This window comes from Capra hircus, chromosome 20 (genome assembly GCF_001704415.2).
Source record: "Capra hircus breed San Clemente chromosome 20, ASM170441v1, whole genome shotgun sequence".
Lineage (NCBI taxonomy): Eukaryota > Metazoa > Chordata > Mammalia > Artiodactyla > Bovidae > Capra > Capra hircus.
In genome coordinates, this window is record NC_030827.1 from 71548743 (window position 1) to 71565346 (window position 16604).

A 16604-nucleotide genomic window follows, 5' to 3' on the forward strand; every position below is an offset into this window, starting at 1 on the left:
GCCCCTCAGAGGCCAGCGGCACTCCTTGTCCTTGCAGTGTCCTTCTTCGTGGTGAGCCTGGGGGGCACGCTGGTGGGCATCGTGTTCGCCTTCTTGCTCTCCCTGGTGACACGCTTCACCAAGCACGTGCGCATCATCGAGCCTGGCTTCGTGTTTGTCCTCTCCTACCTGTCCTACCTCACGTCCGAGATGCTGTCCCTGTCGGCCATCCTGGCGTGAGTCCCTCCTCGCTGATTGGCCACCCACCAGCCCCCGCATGCCCGGCGGACCTGCCCTGGGGAGGCCTGGCCACTTCCCCGGGTGGGGCGGGAACTCGCTATGGGGGAGAAGAATTTGATCTATTTAGTCTTTTAATTAAGGAGTTGGCGTCTTCATAGAGCTCTCCAGGGGCTGCAGCACCTGCTCTGCCCCCACGCAGCCTTTCCCAGGGCTCTGACCCGCAGAGCTGCCCCCCTCCCCTCCAGTGTGGGACCCAGGCCCCCAGAGGTCCACAGACAGTGTCAAGGTAGCCAGCCCAGGGCACCAAGTCCCTAGGAGGAGCCCTGTACTCACAAAGAGGAGTGCTGATGAGTAGCGGGGGATGCTTGCCCAGGATGCAGGGGCCCCAAAGTGCTGCCTTCTGGGAGACGGGCTTGAGCCCCACGGGGTCTGGTGGGAGCTGAGCCCTGGCTTGAACGCTCATGGCGGGCTGTCCCATGTGCAGTATCACCTTCTGTGGCATCTGCTGTCAGAAGTACGTGAAGGCCAACATCTCAGAGCAGTCGGCCACCACAGTGCGTTACACCATGAAGATGCTGGCCAGTGGGGCCGAGACCATCATCTTTATGTTCCTGGGCATCTCAGCTGTGGACCCTCTCATCTGGAAGTGGAACACAGCCTTCGTGCTCCTGACGCTGCTTTTCATCTCTGTGTACAGGGCCATAGGTGAGGGTGTGCGGAGTATGGGGGGTGATAGAAGGACAATGGGGAATGATGGGGGGATTATGAGGATGATGGGCAGATGAGAGGATGAAGGAGGGTGATGGGGGTGGTGAGGACGATGAGGGGATGATGGGGGGATGATGGGATGAGGGGATGAGAGGGTGATGGGGATGATAGAGGGTGATGGGATGATGGAGGGTGATGGGAGGATGATGGGGGGTGATGGAATGATGGAGGGTGATGGATGGGTGGGGGGATAAGAGGGTGATGGGATGGGGGATGATGGAGGGTGATAGGATGGGGGTATGAGAGGGTGATGGATGGGGGGATGATGGAGAGTGATGGGGATGATGGAGGGTGATGGGGATGATGGAGGGTGATAGGATGGGGGGATGAGAGGATGATGGAGGATGATGGGGATGATGGAGGGTGATGGGGATGATGGAGGGTGATGAGGATGATGGAGGGTGATGGGAGGATGATGGAGGGTGATGGGGGGATGAGAGGGTGATGGGTTGGGGGATGATGGAGGGTGATGGGGATGATGGGACGATGGAGGGTGATAGCGATGAGGGGGGCTGAGAGGATGATTGAGGGAGACAGAGGGGTGAGGGGACATAGTGAGCCAACAGCAGGGATTGGCCATGGGGAGTCTGCAGAACCAGCAACACACATTGGCTCCCAGCCCCCAGCCCCACAGCACAGTGAATGACAGACTCAAGAGACCTTGGGGAACCTAAGGCTGGCCAGGACATTAGTCACCCTCAGTGAAGGGACAGGCCTTCTCAGTCTTATAGCCTCATCACTGAAATAAGACCACCTTGAGGTACACGTGGAAGGTTCCAGAAGCCAGGGGAACCCATGTGGCTTCCCACTGACTTACTCTGGATGTGGTCACTTGGGTGACATCTCAGTCACCATGGCACGTGAGAAGCAGGAGCCGCTGCGGCCCCACTCAGCCCTGGTCACTGGTCCCTGGTGTGCAGTGCTAACCCAGGGCTGGGGAGGGGAGAAGGCAGTCGGGTGACCCCCACCTGCTCTGCCTGCAGTCGCTGGACTGAGGGCTCAGGGAAACAGAGACCCTGTGGTTGGGTGGCCTCTTGTCCTGGAGCTGCTGAGCAGTCACATATGTGGTCATACTGAGACCTAGGAATTTCCAGAGCGGCTGGAGCACAGCTTGGGGGTGCAGAGGCAGGCGGGGGCCCAGAGAGCTCCAAAGAGGTCGAGGGACCTGCAGGCGGGGCTACAGTGGTGCCTCTTGCTCGCTTGCTCGCTCGTGGGAGGAGGCAGCTTCCCAGTGTGACTCCTCCCCCACTGCGGCTGCAGGGGGTGCTGGCAGGGACAGAGGGGCTGCATCTCCCCCAAGTGCTGAGTGCATGCGCACCCCACAGGGGTCGTCCTGCAGACCTGGATTCTGAATCGGTACCGGATGGTGCAGCTGGAGATCATAGACCAGGTGGTCATGTCCTACGGCGGCCTTCGAGGAGCTGTGGCTTACGCCTTGGTGGTCCTCCTGGACGAGAACAAGGTCAAAGAGAAGAACCTGTTTGTCAGCACCACCATCATCGTCATCTTCTTCACCGTCATCTTCCAGGTACGGGTGGTGGAGGGGCCTCATCCTCCCAGGTGCCAGGCCTAACTGGGTTGATAATTTTAGTAACTAGGTGCAGTTTTGTAGGTTTTCATGTGGCCCCACAGGGTGCAGCGCGATTTGGCCTAGAAACCTCCTTCTTTGGCTGTTGCTGGTTAACAAAGCCCCAGTTAATGTTTCATTGACCAGGAAGGAAAAGGCCCCGCTTTGCCTGGCTCTTGGCTACTCTAAGGAGATGGCCAGGGGCGTCCAAGGACGTCCAGTGACCCGCAGGTGGCAGGGCCTCCTCTGCCAGGAGATGGGCACAGATCACCTGGGTCCTGGCCAAGGGATGGCCCCTTCTGCCCCGTTGGGGTGTGTGGGCTCGGGATCAGTGGGCCACAGTGGGGTGTGGGTCTGGGGTGAGGCCTGGCCCAGCCTCAGTGTCAGTGTGTCTATCTTCCAGGGTCTGACCATCAAGCCCCTGGTGCAATGGCTGAAGGTGAAGAGAAGTGAACAGCGAGACCCCAAGCTCAACGAGAAGCTGCACGGCCGGGTAGGTGGAAGGGCTGAGGTAGGAGGGAGGAGGAGGAAGGGGCTGTCCAGGTGACGCTGACCCACTTGCCTCTCCTTCCAAAGGCTTTCGACCACATCCTCTCGGCCATCGAGGACATATCAGGGCAAATCGGACACAATTATCTGAGAGATAAGTGAGTCGCTGCAGTGGCCCCTGACAAACTGAAACAAGAAAATTCAGAGGCACGTTCATCTCAGTTGTTAGTCCCCTTCTTTAACCAGCGACTGTAGGATCCACAGGCTATAGAGCGAATCTCTGGCATCACCATGACCCTAACCCCACTGAGCCCCAGTGACCTCAGACTACTGCCCTCGGAGGACCCAGGGCCACTCACCACCTTGTTCAGGTCCCCGCTTCTCCCCTCCTGCCCCTGGGGTCCCCCCAAGCCCCTTCTCCTAAATACCTCTGCTTCTCCTCCTGGGACCCCCCCTTCCGCCTTCCTGCCCCTGGAGCCCCTTAAGCCCCTTCTCCTCCTAGAATCCTCCTACTTTTCCTCCTGTGACCCCCTTCCCCTCTTTAAATCTCCACCTGCCCCCCCACCCCTCTAGCCCTCCCCGCCCCGTCCTCCCATCTTCCTACAGGGTTATGCAGTCAGAGGAAATCTGCATGACCGCATTACAGGAGAAGGTTAATCCCATTTTCACCCACACACCATGACCCTGCCATCGGACAGGAAGGTAGAGCGGCCACAGGGCCATGAGGCAGCATTCAGCGGCACGTGGAGGGTCATCTCTTTCACTTCAAAGCTTGCCTGTGTGGCTGTCACAGTAAATAGAAACTGAGTATCCCACCTAGCAGCTACAACACTGTGTCCATCATGAGTCTAGATGTTGCCAGGGTTCCATCCCAGGGCTTCATCCAGACCCCACCAAGTGCTGACCACTATTGGTTTGACCCACCCGTCCTCGCAGGTGGTCGAATTTTGATAGGAAATTCCTCAGCAAAATCCTCATGAGAAGGTCAGCTCAGAAGTCTCGAGATCGGATTCTGAACGTTTTCCATGAGCTCAACTTGAAGGATGCCATCAGCTATGTGGCCGAGGTACTGGCCGTCTCATCTGCTCTTTTGTAGGAGTGTCGGGGGAGGGCGGGAAGAGGTGAGACAGACCCGTGTATGGACAGTGCTGGGGTCTGCACCCTGAGGCCTGGGCAGGGGTGGGGCAGCTGGTGAGCGACACACAGTCTTCTTGTTGCCCCAGCCGCAGTTCACCTGAGCTCAAGGGCCCTCAGGCACCCTGAAAGTGGGGTTCACCACAGCTCCCGCTCTGCGGTGCTGGGTCTGAGGTCACAGACCCCAGTGAGCACAAGCTCCAGGCTCCAGCCGGGGCGAGGCCATGGGCGCAAGGCCTGTCTTCTGCACCTCCGACCAGCTGAGGAAATTCAGAGCAGGAATCCCGGCCCCTCTGACCGTGAGCCTTTGAGGCCTCGCTGCCTCCCTGGGGCTGGGAAGGTGGGTGGTGACCCCTGCTGGCTGCATCCTCTCCTGGGGACCCTCTATGGCCCCCAGTTCCCACTGGTGACAGGCTCCCAGCAGGGCACCAGCCTCCCTTCCCCCCTGCCACCTGCCACCTTGGTGCCTATGATGCAGGCCTGTGGGCTCCTCTGCACCGCGGTTGTGCCCGTGAACAACGCCCACAGCACCAGCTTTGCCATAGCAGGTTGGCCCTCAGCTGGCTGCCCTCCCCAGCTCCACCCTCTCCCTGGAGGGCCAGTTGCTCTCCTAGGGCACCTCACTCGGCAGTGTGACCTCCATGCCTGTGGACTCTGCTCTGCCTGGTTTTCGCCTGACTCTGGAGGCTGGGGTTTCTCTTCTGGGGAAAAGTAGGGCAGCTGGTTTGGAGCCCCCGTGGGGACAGGGCCTCTTCCCCCATCCCGTGGGGATTCCCCACACTCCCCGAGGCACCAAGTCCTTTGCACAAGCCTCCGTGAGCCTCCCAGCTCCAGTGGGACCTCCACCGTGGTTTCTGGGGTCTTGGCTTTCCCAGGTGCCTCAGGGTCAGTGCACAGCACCCCAGGGTGGGGCTCCCTGGGGCCAGGCCAGTGACTGACAAGGCCACCTCCTCTCGCAGGGAGAGCGCCGTGGGTCCCTGGCTTTCATCCGTTCTCCCAGCACGGACAACATGGTCAACGTGGACTTCAGCACCCCACGCCCCTCCACTGTGGAGGCCTCTGTCTCCTACCTCCTGTAGGTCCCCAGAGCTGCTGTGGGCCAAGCTCTCTCCAGGCTCCCCGACTAAGCCACAGGCATGACCAGTGGGCCTCTTGGGGCTGCCCACATGGGAAACAGGCAGAGCCGGTGGTGTCTGTCACCTGTCGTGTCAGTCAGCTGGCTGGAGTGCGGCAGTGAGCCAGGGCTCAGCAGCCCACTTAAGGAGCGCCCCCTCCCCACCACCAAAGACAGGGTGCTGGTCACAGATTCCAGGCCTCCAGCCTCTGCCCTGTCAGTGCAGGGCGGTTCTGGGTATCACTGCTGGCGCTTTGGAGGGGCAGGTGCACTGCGGGGTCAGTCTTAAACTGGAGGCAGAGAAGGTCTCACCGGGATGACCCCAGGCCCCAGGGGTGCAGGCAGGAGGGCAGGTGGTCGTGCCCACTTGCTCACCAAGGCCCTCGCAGGAGGGAGAACGTGAGCGCCGTGCGCCTGGACATGCAGTCCCTGGAGCAGCGGCGGCAGAGCATCCGGGATGCGGAGGACATGATCACTCACCACACGCTGCAGCAGTACCTGTACAAGCCCCGGCAGGAGGTGGGTGTGCCCTCCAGAGCCAGCACCCTGCCCGTCCTGCCCCAGGGCAAAGCATGTCCCTACTTAGTGCAGGTCGCTCCTGGGCGGGGGGGGGGGGGCAGCCCAGGCCCTGTGGACACGACCAGCTAACCCTAACCACCCCTCCCATCCCCCCCATCCCCCCGCCTCCCCGCCACAGTACAAACATCTCTACAGCCGACATGGGCTGACCGCGGATGAGGACGAGAAGCAGGACACCGAGATCTTCCACAGGACCATGCGGAAGCGCCTGGAGTCCTTCAAGTCGGCCAAGCTGGGGATCAACCCCCACAAGAAGGCCGCTAAGCTGCTCAAGAGGGAGCGCGCCCAGAAGCGGGTGAGAGGGCACACTTGGGCAGGCACCACCGAGGGGGCACCCTGGTGGCAGGGCAGAGGCCTCCCTGGGGTGGACAAGCAGATCAGGCAGGACCCAGAGCTGTGAGCGGTTTCCTTCTGCTCCTCAGAGAAACAGCAGCATTCCCAACGGGAAACTGCCGATGGTGAGCTCCCTGCAGGACTTCACCATCAAGGAGAAAGGTAGGCTGGGCTATGGCTGGACGCTGGTCAGCAGGAGCTGAGGGGCACCTGAGGGCAGCCGGGTGCAGATGGCTGTACTTCCAGGAAGCCCGTGCCCTGGGCACCAGGGCCCTCCTCACAGGCTGCAGCCACTCTGGGGGCAGGGCTGCGACCTGGGCTTCCCATCCCCTTCCTCTGTGGCCCGCCCCCTTCTTCAGTTGCCACCCGCCCCTCCTCGAGAAGACCGAGTGTGGTCCTCTCTGCCCAGCCCTATCCTGGTGTGGGCAGGCGGGCACCACGGTCCACTGAGCTGCCCAGAGGCCGCTAAGTGGGGGCGGCAGACATGAGGACCCTGGGCGCGGCGGGGGTTGGGGGCGGCGGTGAGCGGGTCCGGGGCAGTTCGTCAAGGGCTCAGACGAGGTCATCTGCGCTTCCAGCCTGTCCCCTTACGCTGTCCCTTCCCTGTCACCAGATTTGGAACTCTCAGACACTGAGGAAGCCCCCAACTATGATGATGAGATGAGTGGCGGGATCGAGTTCCTGGCAAACATCGGGCAGGACACAGCGACAGACTCCCCCTCAGGTGAGGGGGCACGGCCCTCCGCTACCCACAGGCGATCCCTGGCGGGAGGCCCAGGCGGTGGAGCGCGGTTCACGCGGCCGCGCAAGTGCGGGCACGGGCAGAGGCCCCCGCTCTGAGAGAGGAGAGCGAGAGCCGGCGCAGGGCCTGAACCCCAGAGGCCCGAGACCTTCCAGGTGACCTTCCGCGTGGCCGAGGACGAGCTGCTGTCTGACCCAGGGCCGCTGCCTCCCTCTCTGCCCTTCCGGTGAGCGAGGGAAGCTGACGACCGCCGCCCTCTCTCCTAGGAATTGACAACCCCGCGTTTTCCCTGGAGGAGAGCCCCGGCATCCTCTCTGGGGTGCCGCCCTGGCTGTGTCCCGGGGAGGCGGTGGTGCCCTCGCAGAGGGCCCGCCTGCAGATCCCCCACTCCCCCGGCAACTTCCACCGCCTGGCGCCCTTCCGCCTCAGCGGCAAGTCCGTGGACTCGTTCCTGCTGGCCGACGGCCCCGAGGAGCAGCCGCACGCCGCCCCGCCCGAGTCCACACACATGTAACTGGCCCGCCGGCCCCCGCTCTGGCCCCCGGCCCTCTCAGCGCCGCCGCAGCCCCGCGCGTCGCGCTCTCTCCACCGCCGCCTCCCCCTGCTCTCACCAGCCTCAGCCTCTCTTCCAGCCGCGCTTCTTTCTTCAGGCGCTTCTGATGTCCCGCTTCTCCCGCGAGCGGGGGCGGGGCGTCCCCGCTGAGTGAGGGTGTGAGGGTCCCGCTGGGTGAAAGCGCTAAGGTCCCGCTGTGTGAGGGTGTGAGTTCCCTGCGGTGTGAGGGTCCCGCTGTGTGAGGGTCCCGCTGTGTGAGGGTTCCTGCGGTGTGAGGGTGTGAGGGCTGCGCTGTGTGAGGGTTCCTGCGGTGTGAGGGTGTGAGGGTCCCGCTGTGTGAGGGTCCCGCTGTGTGAGGGTGTGAGGGTTCCTGCGGTGTGAGGGCCGCGCTGTGTGAGGGTTCCTGCGGTGTGAGGGTGTGAGGGTTCCTGCTGTGTGAGGGTCCCGCTGTATGAGGGTTCCTGCGGTGTGAGGGTCCCGCTGTGTGAGGGTGTGAGTTCCCTGCGGTGTGAGGGTCCCGCTGTGTGAGGGTCCCGCTGTGTGAGGGTGTGAGGGTTCCTGCGGTGTGAGGGCCGCGCTGTGTGAGGGTTCCTGCGGTGTGAGGGTGTGAGGGCTGCGCTGTGTGAGGGTTCCTGCTGTGTGAGGGTGTGAGGGTCCCGCTGTATGAGGGTTCCTGCGGTGTGAGGGTCCCGCTGTGTGAGGGTGTGAGTTCCCTGCGGTGTGAGGGCCGCGCTGTGTGAGGGTTCCTGCGGTGTGAGGGTGTGAGGGTTCCTGCTGTGTGAGGGTGTGAGGGTCCCGCTGTATGAGGGTTCCTGCGGTGTGAGGGTCCCGCTGTGTGAGGGTGTGAGTTCCCTGCGGTGTGAGGGTCCCGCTGTGTGAGGGTCCCGCTGTGTGAGGGTGTGAGGGTTCCTGCGGTGTGAGGGCCGCGCTGTGTGAGGGTTCCTGCGGTGTGAGGGTGTGAGGGCTGCGCTGTGTGAGGGTTCCTGCTGTGTGAGGGTGTGAGGGTCCCGCTGTATGAGGGTTCCTGCGGTGTGAGGGTCCCGCTGTGTGAGGGTGTGAGTTCCCTGCGGTGTGAGGGCTGCACTGTGTGAGGGTTCCTGCGTTGTGAGGGTCCCGCTGGGTGAGGTCCCCGCTGTGTGAGGGTCCTTGCTGTATGAGGGTCGCCTGTTCCGGGCTGTCGGTTAGGAGAGGGCCGACTCGGGGACCCTGGCACCGAAGGGCACGAACTTTTCTCCCTCAAGGCCCGCGACCCCGGGAAGCCCGGAGGAAGCGGCTCGGCAGACACCCTCACTCGAAGGGCAGTGCAGCGGGCGGGGCAGGGAGGGGTCCCCGAGGCCCGGCTCGCCGCCTCAGGCAGGCGCCCGTCTTCTTCCCGCAGCTTCGCCTCCGGGCCTCGCACCCGCCTTGGGCCTGGGGCGTGACCCCCGCTTTCTGCCCAGGCGGGGGGCGTCGTGCCGCCCCGCGCTCACGCCGGCTCCTCCCGCAGGTGACACCGGCTCCGACGCGCCACTGACCGGACGCTCGTCCCCGCCCGCCGTCGAGAAGCCCCCGCGCGCGCGCGCCCCGAGCCCGGCCCCGCCCAGCCCCGCGCAGGCCCGCCCACCCCGCGAAGCCCCGCGCCCGCGGCACCGCCCGAGCCCGAGCCCGAGCCCGCGGCGGGGCCCGCGCAGGGGGCGGGGCCGGAGCGCCGCGGGCTGCTGGGCGCGCACGCGCGGTCGGCGGCGGCGCGCCGCGTACACAGCCGGCGCTCGTTCCAGCGGCCCCGCGCGCGCCGCCGCCCCGCGCTGCTCAAGCTGGCGTCGCTGCCGCCGTCGTGCCACGCGCCACCGCACGCGCTGGAGCAGGAGGAGACTCCGCTGTGACTGCAGCCCCCCGAGGTCTGCAGACTTGACGTCGCCCCCGGGGGTGACCCCCACGGCCGCCCTCCGGGGGTCTCCACTCCGTCACGGCCGCACCTCCGAGGGTCTCCACTCCGCCACGGCCGCGGATCCCGGGGGGCTCCACTCTGCCACGGCCGCACACCCCGGGGGGCTCCACTCCGCCACGGCCGCCCCCACGGGTCTCTGCTCCTATCACGGCCACCCTCCTAGGATCTGCACCCATTACCTCGCCCCAGGGGATGACCTCGACCCTCACGACCTCGCCTCTTAGGGGTTCCCACCTGCCCCTCCCAGCTGAGCCACCGTCACTGCCCGCCCCCACGCATGGTCTCCACTCCCGCCACAGCGGCCCACCTGGGGGTCTGCTCGCATGGCCGCAGTTTCTTAGGGTTGTGCCCTCCGTGGCCTGCCTCCCAAGGGGTCTTCTGGTGACCTGGAGTAGCCCTGGACACTCACCGATCCGGTTAGGTGCTGGGATGTACAGGAGCTGAACTTGGGACCAAATGAGCTGCAAGATCTGAGCCGAGGCATTCTCTGGGGTTCCTGTGGAGAGGCCTGCTGCGGGTGGGAGGTGGGCATGAGCCTTCCCCCGTCTGGGAGGCTCCCTTGCAGGCCCTCTGTCCACCTGTCCTGGACCTGAGCTGAGCCAGCATTTGTGACTGGCTGTTTCCACCCCTGACTCAGGGACAGTTTGTGCTTCAGTCCCTGCCACCTGTGTCCATTCTCATCAGCTCTGCTGGGGAAACGACCAAAACCAGATGAGACTTGCCCACCGTGATACCCACCCAGGCTGGCCTCTCCCAAAGCGCCCCCTGGACTGTCAGCCCCAGGGTGGGGGGAGCCCTTACCCCAGGGTGGGATGTGACCACTCACCAGGTCTTTGAACCACCTGTCACCTTAGGGACCGTAGGCACGGCTGCAGAAGCATCTTTTGTTTGCTTATCCTTTTCGTGTTGAGATTCCCAGAGCCTGATGCTTGCTCACCCTGCACAGACCCAGCCTCAGAATGGGGGCCTCTGGGCACCAGGCTCTAAACTTCCCCAAGCCCCTGGTCTGTGGCTTGAGCTGCCTCACCTGATGCTGGACGATGGCCCAGGCTGGGTTAGGGGTTGCAGTGACCCAGTGGACAGGCCCACACAGCCCCAGCAGATTGTGGGCCTGCCAGCAAGCAGTCCTCTTTAGAGTCACAGCTGGCCCTGCTCACACAGAGAGGGGATGAGGGGGATTGGACCCGCCCCCCCCACGCCCACCCCACCCTCAGGGGCTCAGGAACGTGGCCTTGGACAGAGGCCTCGGTCCTCACCCGCTCCTCAGGAGGGTTTGCAAGGCAGTCAAGGAGCAGAGGGTCAGGGGCTCCCGGAAGCTTCTGTGCAGCAGCTCAGCCCTGCTCAGGGAATTGTCCGCTGTGCTGTGACCACATCCTCTGTGTGTCCTTGCAGCCCCCCCCGTGCCCCCCGACTGTGGCAATTCGCAGGTCCCCAGTGGCCCTGGTGGAAAGTCTACACTGAGCTGCTGAGAGAAGCAGGGAGCAGCAGGGAGGGTGGCTGTGGCCCACGTCACCCAGGGATGGCCCGTAGGCTGATGTGCAGGCCTGCTCACCACCCGAGTTGCTTGCTCAGCTGTCACCAGGACAGGAGTGATGTGGTTTGCAATGCTTGTTCTCACATTCACAGCCACTTTGACCCATTCTCTGAGCACAAGAGCCAGCCTTCGTCTGTCCCACAAGCCTGGCGGAAGGCACATTCTCCATCCACTCTGCAGGGGTGGTTCGTCCCGAGCAGGCGGGCTGGCCCAGGCGCCACAGCCCAGCTGTCCAGCATCTCCAGCTGCCTTAACAACTCTCCTGGACCGCTGGACCCAGATCTGATTCCTCACTGCAGGGCCAGAGGCTGAGACACCCACTTGACACTGTAGACACTGAACTTCTGCGTGGCCGACCTCCCCTGGGCCAGCTGTGCCGCGGAGAGCAGGCATTGCTTGTTGTCAACCTGCACAGGCTGAGCAGTGTCCGAGGTTCCAGCGAGACATCCAGCCCAAGAGACTGTTTTGTCTGTGACACAGCGTTATAAGCCATAGTACTGTAGACACGTTTCATAAATGAGAATCTGAGCTGTTCTTGTCATTGTAAAACAGAATGTAAACAGTCTTATGAATGTATTTCCTTAGAAAAACTGTTGTAAAATTTTTTTATTAGGAAGATTCTTATTTATTTAATACTGAACATTGGCCGACTTTGTGATATAAAGCACACAAATTTAGGGGTCATTCTCTCACTTCTACATCTTCTTGGGAATAATTTTAGTGCAGTGCTCAATGAACTATTGATTTCTATTGTTAGAGATTTAATGGAGGAATTTCATTGAAACTGGAATGGGAATGTATTTTACATTATGAGTGGTGAAAACTGTGGATGCTGGTTTTGTGAATGTAACCCTGTCAAGCTGTGTGACCCTCATCATGACCACGTGCCTTAAAGCACTGCCCGTGTGCTGTCAACAGTGTCTGGGCGGAGCCCACCACAGACCCTGCAGCAGCCTGATCAAGTCTATTAAAAATATTACAAGACACTTTGGGTGAAAACTTTGTTTACAAGTGAGATCGTATCAAGGAGGTCTTGAGGGGCCGCCTCTCCTGCAGGCATAGTATTCTGGCACTAAAATTAACATGGATGCGCCTCGTGTGTGTATGTGTATGAGTGAGGGTCATGTGGATAAATGTGTGTGTGTGTGTGCGCGTGAGGCTCAGGGTTAGTGCAGAGGCTGAGGGCACAGGCTGTGTGTGTGAGGGGGGTGGGTGTGTGTATGAGTGAGAGTCATGTGGATGCATGTGTGTGTGTGAGGCTCAGAGTTAGTGCAGAGGCTGAGGGCACAGGCTGTGTGTGTGTGTGTATATGAGTGACGGTCATTTGGATGCATCTGTGTGTGTACGTGAGGCTCAGGGTTATTTTAGAGGCTGAGGGCCCAGGCTGAGCATCAGATACGTGTGTGTGTGTGGGGGGCAGGGGGGCGGGGGGCTCGGGTCTGGTGCAGAGCCTGCGGGCAGAGCCTGAGTCCTGGATGCGTGTGTGGGGGCGGTAATCATGTGGACCTCCCCGTGTGTGTGTGTGTTGTGTGTGTCTGTGAGGATCAGGGTTAGTGCAGAGCCTGCGGGCAGGGCCTGAGCCCTGGGAACCAGCTCCCACCCCACACCCCCGGCAGAGATGGTGGCCACCATCACTGGCTGCTGGAGTGGGAGGACCAAGCACCTGCCACACAAGAGGGGCCCAGAGGGGGCAGGCCTGGGGCTGGAGAGGCAGGTGGGCACAGCTGGGTCCAGAGCTCAGGGGACAAGGCTGGTGGGAAAGACCCTAGTGTGGGCAGTTCAGTTCAATCACTCAGTCCTGTCGGACTCTTTGCGACCCCACGGACTGCAGCATGCCAGGCTTCCCTGTCCACCACTAACTCCCGGAGCTTGCTCAAACTCATGTCCACTGAGTCGGTGATGCCATCCAACCCTCTCATCCTGTTGTCCCCTTGTCTTCAGTCTTCCCCAGCATCAGGGTTTTTCCAATGAGTCAGTTCTTTGCATCAGGTGGCCAAATTATTGAAGTACTGGAGTTTCAGCTTCAGCATCAGTCCTTCCAATGAATATTCAGGACTGATTGCCTTTAGAATGGACTGGTTGGATCTCCTAGGAATCCAAGGGATTCTCAAGAGTCTTCTCCAACACCACACAGTTCAAAAGCATCAATTCTTCGGCGCTCAGCTTTCTTTACAGTCCAACTCTTACATCCATACGTGACTACTGGAAAAACCATAGCTTTGACTAGATGAACCTGTTGGTAAAGTAATGTTTCTGTTTTTTAATATGCTGTCTAGGTTGGTCATAGTTTTTCTTCTAAGGAGCAAACGTCTTTTAATTTCATGGCTGAAGTCACCATCTGCAGTGATTTTGGAGCCCAAGAAAATAAAGTCTCTGTTTCCATTGTTACCCCATCTGTTTGCCATGAAGTGATGGGACTGGATGCCATGATCTTAGTTTTCCGAATGTTGAGTTTTAAGCCAGCTTTCTTCTCTCCTCTTTCATTTTCATCAAGAGGCTCTTTAGTTGTTCTTCACTTTCTGCCATAAGGGTGGTGTCATCTGCATCATTTCAGTTCAGTTGCTCAGTCATGTCTGACTCTGTGACCCCATGAACTGCAGCACACCAGGCCTCCCTGTCCATCACCAACTCCCGGCGTTCACTCAAACTCACGTCCATTGAGTCGGTGATGCCACCCGGCCATCTCATCCTTGGTCGTCCCCTTCTCCTCCTGCCCCCAATCCCTCCCAGCATCAGGGTCTTTTCCAATGAGTCAACTCTTCCCATGAGGTGGCCAAAGTACTGGAGTTTCAGCTTTAGCATCATTCCTTCCAAACACCCAGGACTGATCTCCTTTAGAATGGACTGCTTGGATCTCCTTGCAGTCCAAGGGACTCTCAAGACTCTTCTCCAACACCACAGTTCAAAAGCATCAATTCTTCGGTGCTCAGCCTTCTTCACAGTCTAACTCTCACATCCATACATGACCAATGGAAAAACCACAGCCTTGACTAGATGGACCTTTGTTGGCAAAGTAATGTCTCTGCTTTTCAATATGCTATCTAGGTTGGTCATAACTTTCCTTCCAAGAAGTGTCTTTTAATTTTATGGCTACAATCATCATCTGCAGTGATTTTGGAGCCCCCCAAAATAAAGTTTGACACTTTTTCCCAACCTATTTCCCATGAAGTGATGGGACCGGATGCCATGATCTTCGTTTTCTGAATGTTGAGCTTTAAGCCAACGTTTTCACTCTCCTCTTTCATCAAGAGGCTTTTTAGTTCCTCTTCACTTTCTGCCATGAGGGTGGTGTCATCTACATATCTGAGGTTATTGATATTTCTCCTGGCAATCTTGATTCCAGCTTGTGCTTCTTCCAGCCCAACGCTTCTCATGATGTACTCTGCATAGAAGTTAAATAAGCAAGGTGACAATATACAGCCTTGACGTACTCCTTTTCCTATTTGGAACCAGTCTGTTGTTCCTTGTCCAGTTCTAACTGTTGCTTCCTGACCTGCATATAGGTTTCTCAAGAGGCAGGTCAGGTGGTCTGGTATTCCCATTTCTTTCAGAATTTTCCAGTTTATTGTGATCCACACAGTCAAAGGCTTTGCCATAGTCAATAAAGCAGAAATAGATGTTTTTCTGGAACTCTCTTGCTTTTTCCATGATCCAGTGGATGTTGGCAATTTGATCTCTGGTTCCTCTGCCTTTTCTAAATCCAGCTTGAACATCTGGAAGTTCATGGTTCATGTATTGCTGAAGCCTGGCTTGGAGAATTTAGAGCATTACTTTACTAGTGTGTGAGATGAGTGCAATTGTGCAGTAGTTTGAGCATTCTTTGGCATTGCCTTTCTTTGGGATTGGAATGAAAACTGACCTTTTCCAAACCTGTGGCCACTGCTGAGTTTTCCAAATTTGCTAGCATATTGAGTGCAGCACTTTCACAGCATCATCTTTCAGGATTTGAAATAGCTCAACTGGAATTCCATCACCTCCACTAGCTTTGTTCATAATGACGCTTTCTAAGGCCCACTTGACTTCACACTCCAGGATGTCTGGCTCTAGGTGAGTGATCACACCATTGTGATTATCTGGGTTGTGAAGCTCTTTGTCATTTCTTGACCTACATACAGATTTCTCAGGAGACAAGTAAGGTGGTCTGGTGTTCCCATTTCTTGAAGAATTTTCCAGTTTGTTGTGATCCACATAGTCAAAGGCTTTGGCATAGTCAACAAAGCAGATGTTTTTCTGGAACTCTCTTGGTTTTTTGATTCAGCGGATAGTACAAATTTGATCTCTGGTTCCTCTGCCTTTTCTAAATCCAGTTTGAACATCTGGGAGTTAATGGTTCATGTACTGTTGAAGCCTGGCTTGGAGATTTTGAGCATTACTTTACTAGCGTGCAATTGTGCGGTGGTTTGAGCATTCTTTGGCATTGCCTTTCTTTGGGATTGGAATGAAAACTGACTTTTCCAGTCTTGTGGCCACTGTGGGTAGACCTGGCCCTAAATGTCCCAATGGATCCCAGCCCCCAGGTGGAGCCGCCCGGGGCTGGCAGTCTTCTCCAGTGGGTCACCCTCCGGGCCTCCCTGTCAGAGACCCACCTTTTAATAGTTGAATTTTCTAGCATTATTTTAATTGTTTATTTTCGCCTGCATTGAGTCCCAGTTATGGCACACAGGATCTTTCGCTGCTGCGAAGCCTTAGCTGCTCTGTCACTTCCTACCCTGACCAGGGACTGAACCCATGTCCCCCGCATTGGAAGGTGGATCCCTAACCAATGGACCACCAGGAAGTCCACTGAAATCTTACTGTATAAAGAAGCTAGCGATGTGCTGCATGGCTCAGGAAACTCAAACAGGGGCTCTGTATCAGCCTAGAGGAATGAGTTGGGGGAAGGAGATGGGAGGGAGTTTCAAAAGGAAGGGGATATACATGTAACTAAGGCTGATTCATGTTGAGGTTTGACAGAAAACAGCAAAATTCTGTAAAGCAATTATCCTTCAATAAAAAAGAAATTAATTTAAAAAAAAAACACTATAGCAAGTCAAAATCTAGGCCACAGACATTCTAAGAGGACTCAATAACTACAGCCCTTTCCATGTGGATGGAAAGCATAGTCTCCAGCAAGCAGGGGGCTTTTTCCTGCAGCTGACCCCCGCCACAAAACACAACACTTATTGCTGGAGTCGGCAATCAGGGCAGGGGGGCCAGGGCTGCGCCCCCTAAGCCCTGTAGGCGAGTCCTCCGGCCTCTGCAGCCTCTGGTGGTCCTGGGCTGGCAGAAGCCTCACCACGACCCTGTCTTCACTGGGAGTCACCTTGTCAGAACAGTCATGTCTGCTTAGGGACTCACAGCCTCTTCCCATGCAGGAGGGCCTCAGGGCAGCTGGACACCTGTGCTGCCCACCAGCCCTGACTGAGGTCCTCAGCGGAGGAAGAAACCCAGCCCCGCTTCCAGGGTCTGCCTCCACGTCCTCGCTAGGGGAGCGCAGACTGCGTGAGGCAGGTGCATGGGACAGCACCCCAGGCAGTGTGGCGAGCACGTGCGGTCAGGACCCTTCTCCCCGGTGTCTTGGAAACCTGCTTAATAAACCTGTGTCTGAAATTTCCCGACTTGAAAGATGTGCTTCCACTGAACAGCAGTGTTTCTACAAACAATGC

At 58.6% G+C, this 16604-nt stretch overlaps 1 protein-coding gene across 2 annotated transcripts in view; it reads left to right on the plus strand.

The window, feature by feature from the left end:
- The window catches only part of SLC9A3 (solute carrier family 9 member A3), a 38955-nt gene extending 27010 nt beyond the window's left edge, over positions 1 to 11945 (plus strand). Inside the window, exons 5-17 of one of the 2 annotated variants that reach the window (XM_018065648.1) lie at positions 38 to 215; positions 704 to 924; positions 2313 to 2515; positions 2958 to 3047; positions 3131 to 3201; positions 3980 to 4109; positions 5137 to 5252; positions 5681 to 5810; positions 5989 to 6165; positions 6293 to 6365; positions 6817 to 6927; positions 7212 to 7455; positions 8985 to 11945. In XM_018065648.1, the coding sequence (XP_017921137.1) occupies positions 38 to 215; positions 704 to 924; positions 2313 to 2515; positions 2958 to 3047; positions 3131 to 3201; positions 3980 to 4109; positions 5137 to 5252; positions 5681 to 5810; positions 5989 to 6165; positions 6293 to 6365; positions 6817 to 6927; positions 7212 to 7455; positions 8985 to 8988 (1748 nt within the window). In that variant the 3' untranslated portion in view covers positions 8989 to 11945. Of the gene's footprint in view, positions 1 to 37; positions 216 to 703; positions 925 to 2312; positions 2516 to 2957; positions 3048 to 3130; positions 3202 to 3979; positions 4110 to 5136; positions 5253 to 5680; positions 5811 to 5988; positions 6166 to 6292; positions 6366 to 6816; positions 6928 to 7211; positions 8955 to 8984 lie in introns of those variants that run through there. The other variant, XM_018065649.1, reaches the window with a different exon arrangement.